This window comes from Suricata suricatta, chromosome 6 (assembly GCF_006229205.1).
Source record: "Suricata suricatta isolate VVHF042 chromosome 6, meerkat_22Aug2017_6uvM2_HiC, whole genome shotgun sequence".
In the NCBI taxonomy this organism is placed as follows: Eukaryota; Metazoa; Chordata; class Mammalia; order Carnivora; family Herpestidae; genus Suricata; species Suricata suricatta.
In genome coordinates, this window is record NC_043705.1 from 25321738 (window position 1) to 25328601 (window position 6864).

Consider the following 6864-nt stretch of genomic DNA (forward strand, 5'->3'; position numbering starts at 1 on the left):
GCCACGCCTCTGGTCAAGCCATCTTGTTCTTGCCCCTGACAGGCCAGGGTTTGGTTTAAGTTGATTTACTTATTTAAGCCATCTCTACACCCAGTGTGGGGCCTGAACTCACGACCCGGAGATCAAGGGTTACACACTCCTCCAACTGAGCCAACTAACTGGGTGCCTCTGAGCAGTGTTTTTTGATCCTCAAAAGCAGGAGGGAATGGATGGGGTGCAGAATAAAGATTTAGTCTGAGCCAACATGGGCAGGTTGTGAAGTCTTTAAACAGGATCTTCTTACCTAGATGCAGTATTTCTGTCAGGAAGTTACTTAGCTCTCATCACCCATTTTAGAGCAGCTGAAAAAGATACCATTTACAAAACCCTAGTTTCCATGCACTGGCACGCGCACACACATGCTAGAAGGTGGTCACATTAACAGGACACTGGGGGCTCCTATGTGATCCGGACTTGTGCCTCTCAGGAAGACACAGGCAGAATCCAAGGCAGAGAAGGAGGCCAAGAAGCCAACCATCAAGAAGCCCCTCAACGCCTTCATGCTGTACATGAAGGAGATGAGAGCCAAGGTCATTGCAGAGTGTACGCTCAAGGAGAGTGCTGCCATCAACCAGATCCTGGGCCGCAGGGTGAGGCCACGGGCAGGTGGGCTGGCAGGGGTGGCCCCTGGTGCTGCCTGTTGACTCCCTCATGCACCACCATCTACCCCCTCCTTCCCCGCTGCAGTGGCATGCGCTGTCTCGGGAAGAGCAGGCCAAGTACTATGAGCTGGCCCGAAAAGAGAGGCAGCTGCACATGCAGCTGTACCCAGGCTGGTCGGCGCGGGACAACTATGTGAGTGGCTGGTGACGAACAGTAGGGATGGGTAGGGGAACCTTCAAGATGCCATGCCCCAGGCCACAGTCTCAGTGGGGAAAGGCAGACCACTGTCCTAAAGGCACATAAAAGGAGGGCAGGTGGTGCGGTGAAGGGCTCAAGGCCTGACCTGACTAGCTCAGAACCCAGCTAAACAAGGGAAACTGCCCTAAAGGCAGGCCCCTGTCCTCTTTTCCACCTAGCTCATACTCCCCCTTGGGGCTGTTGCCCAGCATTTGGTCACATAGGCAGGAGGGGAGGAAAGGGCCCTGTAAATCTCCATTTAATATGGAGGCCAGCATGGGAAGGGGAGGAGGAGCCTCTAACTGCTGCCCCATGGTACCCTGATAAAAATTCTGGTCAAGTACTAGGCCTTCCCTGTAGGAAGGGATCCTGTACCCAGAATCTCAGCAACAGGCAAGCCAAGCTGTAGGTCTCCCAACCACTCAGTGGAGTTATGAAGGGGACCACCTCCTGGATCTGAGCATCCCTCCCTTTATTCCCTGCAGGGGAAGAAAAAGAGGCGGTCAAGAGAAAAGCACCAGGAGTCCAACACAGGTAAAGCATTCCCTCAGCCGTGTAGACTCCCCTCCAGGCCCACATTTCATGAGCACCCTGCTCTGGCTCAGAGGGAGGAGCAGAGTACTCAGCCACAGACCTCCAAAGGCCTGGGCCCTCTGGAAACAAGGCCCACTTACCAGAAGGCAAATGCCCCTGTGCAGAATAGCTCTACTGAGACCCTTGGCCAGTGTAACAATGGTGTACCTCTCGCTGCACATCTCCCACCTTTGCTAGCCCTGCTCAGAGAAACGGACGCTACGATTCTGCCGAGATGGGCAGTGGCCTGTGTGGGTGGAGGTGTAGCCATGTCTAGGAGTCCGGCAGTCACACAGCTTTACTGTCCATCTGAAAAGGTGTAGACTAGGTTTCAGCTACAGCAGGAGGGGGATATGGGTTAGGCAGATTGGGCAGGCGATGTGACAGAAGAGGCTGGATCACTGTGGGCCTCCCGGCGCTCCTCTGCTGCAGCCTGAGAGAGGAGCCAACCTGATAGGATCCCCTCCTTCCTCCACCATTCTTCCCACTGCCTCTATTGCCTAGCTAGGTGTCCACCTTTCCTGATACCTTGGCTCTGGGTCCCGGGGCTCCCACTAGGGCTGGCTGTCCCACGGCAAGGCCCTCTGCCTATGGGGCCTATGGGGTATCTGTGACTGGCTGACACTGATGTTACCTCTTCTTTCTGGGCCCTGCTCTGCCCTGCTGCCTGCCTGCTCGCCCTCTGCCCTGCTCTGCCCCTCTGGCATGGCTGTGAGCAGACCCTGGCTCGCCTAAGAAATGTCGTGCTCGCTTTGGCCTCAACCAGCAGACGGATTGGTGTGGTCCGTGCAGGTGGGTTCGTCCCCACCACCATCCTCCCTTTGCTTCAAGCTGCTTCCCTGACTCTGCACGTGTTCTGCTAGGCCTGTAGCCCTGCCTGGGTACCCTAGTCCCCTTGCATACCACACACTGGGGAGCCCATGCAGTTCTGGTGCCTGGTGCCAGGAATCCTCTGTTAATGATGGTCTCATGCTAAGCTTAGCATATCCACAGCAGGCCTTACCATCCACCTCCTTCAGGGGGCCTAAGCCGCTGCTGGCAGGCCTAGCACTCACCATGGTCCAGCAGTTCCCTCACTTCTTCAAGCTGGGATCCCTGCCTGGATTATCCTGACCCTTTATATCTAAGAAAAACAAGGTGACTATAGTAGAGAACAACCTGGCTTGTACCTGAGACCAAAGAGCTGGAGAGGTAGGGAGAGAGGAACAGGGGTACCCCTGGGCTCTGGGGCACTAAATGTGTGCTTTGCCATACAACGGAGACAGGACTGTGTGAAAAGGAGGCCTGCCTACCATGTGGCAAAAGTTTGCCTGTTTGAGGGCAGGCCTGGTAGTTCCTCATAGACTCCCAACAACTACGGTCTAGTCCCTCAAAGTGCCCACCATGCCCCTCTCCAAGGGCAGAAAGGAGTCTGGGGAGTATGTAAGTATGCATATGTACACACACTGGGAGGCTCCTTGTGTTGTTCTGCCTGAGCACCACTATGAGCACTGCAGCCCTTTGCCTTACTTAGTGCAGATAGGAGCCCCACAGACATGTGAAGCAGAGGCTCAAAGGCCCAAACTAGGAGATGGCTCCCCTGGAAGACAGGAGGCAGCCCACAGAGCTTAGCCTACGAAAGGTTCCTGGGCCACCTCGTGGCTGTGCTGGGAACTGCACCTGCTCCAGGTTTGGGCCAGGCCCAGCAGAATCGCAGTGCTAGGTTTGAAGGCAGAGGCACATCACCCAAGTCCTGGGGAGAGGGGACAGAGGGCAGTTAGGCCAGTGCAAAGACAGCATTTTCTGGTTGTGGTGTATGACTATGAATTCACCCTCTGTTTACAGATAACTCTCTTCACTATTCCTAGGAGGAAAAAGAAATGCATTCGGTACTTACCCGGAGAAGGCCGCTGCCCCAGCCCAGTTCCTTCCGATGACAGTGCTCTAGGCTGCCCCGGGTCCCCAGCCCCCCAGGACTCGCCCTCATACCTCCTGCTACCCCACTTCCCCACAGAACTGCTTGCTAGCCCTGCGGAGCCGGCGCCTACATCACCAGGTCTCTCGGCCTCTCTCAGCCTCCCAGCCCCCTGGACCCCCACAGGCCCCCCACAGTGTCCTGCAGAGTACACAGCTTCAACGACAGGCATCTCAGAGACAGGCAGCCTAGCATGTACAGGACACCTGGCCGCCTCCAGGGGCTCATCCTCTGAGAGGAAGCGACAGAGCCCCAAAGCACGTGGAAACTGGCCAGGGGCCCTGTTACCTCCCTCTCAGGAACAGGGCCCAGGAGACTTCCAAGGCTGCACAACTTCTGCCTGAACTCGGGGCCATCAATTCATACTACACCAAATGGTGGGAATGAGATCTGCAGTGTGTCATCTGATTAACGACATCCCTTGTGCCTACAGCAGCCTGCATCTATTCCTTTTACCATCTGTCTTGCTGGCCAGATGCCCTGCCTCCCCTGCTTTTCTGCTGTAGGTCACAGATAGGCTGGACTGAGCCCAGCTCCCTTCCCCACCCTATACCTCCTTGGCCCCACCACTGCCACGCCCTCCCCATACCACACACTTCAAGGACCAAGAATGAGCTGGTTTCCGAAACCACACGTGAGCATGGTTACAACCACATGCTCAAGACAATAATGTGTCTCTCAACCGAGCCTGGAGAAGGCCTCTTGACAGAAAAGCAGTTACAGAGTAAGCCTTTCGCCACGTCCTCCAGAGCTTACAGGACTAGGAGGGAATGAACAGGTTAAGTTTAGGCCTATCACCACAGGCAGTAGGAACAACCTGACACTACCTTATCAGGCAAGTATGGGCAGTGAGAGGTGTCTGGCTCTAGTTCACATTACTTGGATATGCTTCTAAGAGAAACTCGACCTCCCAAGAAGCTCTGATACCAAGCTCCCATGCCTGTCACTAGTGACTGAACTCCAAAGAAATTATGGCCCCAAACTCCAGCATGCATCCCTCCCTCCCTACACCAAGAGCCTCTGTCACAGCTCCAACTTGTCCATGTCAGTCTAGCCAGCTCTTGGGCAGTTTTAAGAGGGCAAATCAAGCCTTATGACAACCAGTGCTCACCTTTCAGCGTGACACCGCTTCAGCTTCAGCTTCCATAGGGGGTGCAGGAAGGAGGACCGTCAGCATCCAAGTAAGGAGCCCAGAGATCCTCTAGTGGTGGTGAGTGGGTTTTCACCACACCTACTTTAATCCATTTCTGAGCCAAGCTTCAACCCTGAGCCTTAAAAAACAAACTTAATTTAACTTTTTTTTGCCTCCTTACTGTATATAGCCTGAACCCAAAGAAAAAGGGCTGTTCCTATACCCACACCCCCCTCAACAAAAGCCTTTAGTTCCTACTTTAGCCACTGGTGTCTCAGAATCCAAAGATATATTCTAGTGTAGTGTTGCAAGAAGTCTTGAGAGAAAGAAAAGGACTATTGTAGTGTTCAGAATATTTTTGTATTGTTAATGCATCATCAAACAAAAACTTTTTTTAAACATGAGAATAAAGATACTTTTTACTGGGTTTCTTTGTTCAAAGTTGACCCTGAGGAATAAGCTGTTTCAGTAATAGAGCATGAGACTTTCCCCCCACAGCCATAAAATGTGGGGTTTATCCTCTCCTATGGTACACACATTCTACAGATTCAGTCCACCTCACCTCCGCTGCCCCAACCCCGAAAGCTAAGCTCATTCTAGGCATCAACTCCCAATACAAGCCTTGCTCCTAACTCCTCAATCCTTGGACTCACAAGGGAGGTGGCTACAGGTTAGCCTGCACACGAGACCACGCTTGCGCTGGAAACGCAACTACAGACCCAACCAACCACCAGGCTCCAACTTCCCCTCCCATTTTCCTCCGGCAGAGAGAAAGCCTGATCACAAGTATACATCCTGTTTCAAGGAAAACCAGACCGAGGAGTCTTATAACCTGGGATCAGAAATTTCAAAAGGGCATTTTAATAGCACCCTTCCCTCCTCCCCAAAACTAGCAAGGTGCTCGAAATATCTTCGTAGACAAAATTCTCATACAAAGCCTCTCCAGTTTCATAAACCTATAGCCTTTTATACAGCAGTTTCCATTATGTTTAAGAGTACAGTAGCTAACTCCTGAAGCCCATCGTGAATGTAAAAGGTGTCACAAAGCCACCTCAATAGGTCAATCAACAGTTACATACAAATGCTGGGCGAGAATATCACAACAGCCAGCCGCTGGGCCACCATCATGCGTTCTTTTCACTGAGTTGTATTTTTGGGATTTCATGTTTGAAAATATTTATAAACAAAGTAATCTTCCAGAGTAGTGTCTATTTAAAGTAGGCCACTGGAAGTTGTAATCCCAAACTTGCTTTTTTTCCCCAAAGAGTTAGAGAAGGCCATTCTCTTGATATCTGTCCCATTTAAAGAATTCCACTCTAGCTAATGGCCTAGTTGTTTCAAAAACTACATTTTAACTAAGGCTTATGCAAGACTGGGTTGTGGCATCGGATCTGGTATCTTATTTAGAGCACACTGGGTATGGAACAATGCACCCTTTGTTTATAGGAGGGTGAAGAAGGGAGGCTTTGGCAACTTTGCTAAAATCAAACCAGCCCTTTAAAAGAAGTGATTTCAAAGAGGAAACAAATCCTCCCAGATCACACAAGCACATTCCTGAGGCCACAGGTGACTTGAGAGTGAAGTCCCAAATTCAACTTCAAATGGCACACCAGTTCCATCTCACTGCGAGCCAAGAACTAGCCGATTTTAAGACCTAAGCCAAGATACCTTCAACCTCCCTTACACATTTCCTGGAAAACAGGCAAACTGGCTTGGCATACCGATCTTGACCCTTACCATGCTTCAGCTGCCCCTCACATGGTGAAGGCTCCGCTCAGCAAGCTGGAAAGGCCTGCACAAGTCTCAGTTTGAACATGTTTCCCCTTTTTATAGAGGAAGTCCTGTGGCTATACTCTTTTCTAGCTTTAAGTGTGTTTTTAATGTCCCCAACACACCGCTGCCCTGCTCTAGCAGTGTACAGGAAGCCTGGCTAGGAAAGCCACAGTTCTGGGCAGTAGATTGATTCTTTGCATTATTCCAAAGAAAACACGAAATCAGCTCCTGTATGCATTTCTACAAAAAAAAAAACAGCATAGAAAGGGCAAAGGTAACAAAGACCTGTCATGCCTACGTATCAGGATTTGAGACCAAAAACTAATGCTGTACTAAAGAAACGGACCGGTTTTTGTTTCAAGTTAAAAAGGCTGCTTTATCAGGACTTTCTCAGGTCTACTCAGGGCTTAAAGAGCTCACCAGCCAAGGAGACCCTGCCTGGTTCCCAGAACTCCCCTAGATCTCTAACTCAGGCTCTCAGGCTCTTTACTGACCCGGAGCAGCTACTGGACCTTCACTGGTCACCTGTACACAATGGGCAGGAGAGGTCTGA

The 6864-nt window shown here is 51.4% G+C and overlaps 1 protein-coding gene across 5 annotated transcripts in view; it reads left to right on the forward strand.

Moving 5' to 3' along the window:
* The window catches only part of TCF7 (transcription factor 7), a 30200-nt gene extending 26581 nt beyond the window's left edge, over positions 1-3619 (forward strand). For 4 of the 5 annotated variants that reach the window (XM_029941912.1, XM_029941914.1, XM_029941910.1 and 1 more), the window contains 4 exons: positions 467-629; positions 727-834; positions 1365-1413; positions 3300-3619. In XM_029941912.1, coding sequence (XP_029797772.1) covers positions 467-629; positions 727-834; positions 1365-1413; positions 3300-3379 — 400 coding nt within the window. In that variant the 3' untranslated portion in view covers positions 3380-3619. Of the gene's footprint in view, positions 1-466; positions 630-726; positions 835-1364; positions 1414-3276 lie in introns of all 5 variants that reach the window. The other variant, XM_029941911.1, reaches the window with a different exon arrangement.
* Positions 3620-6864: the final 3245 nt, after the last annotated feature.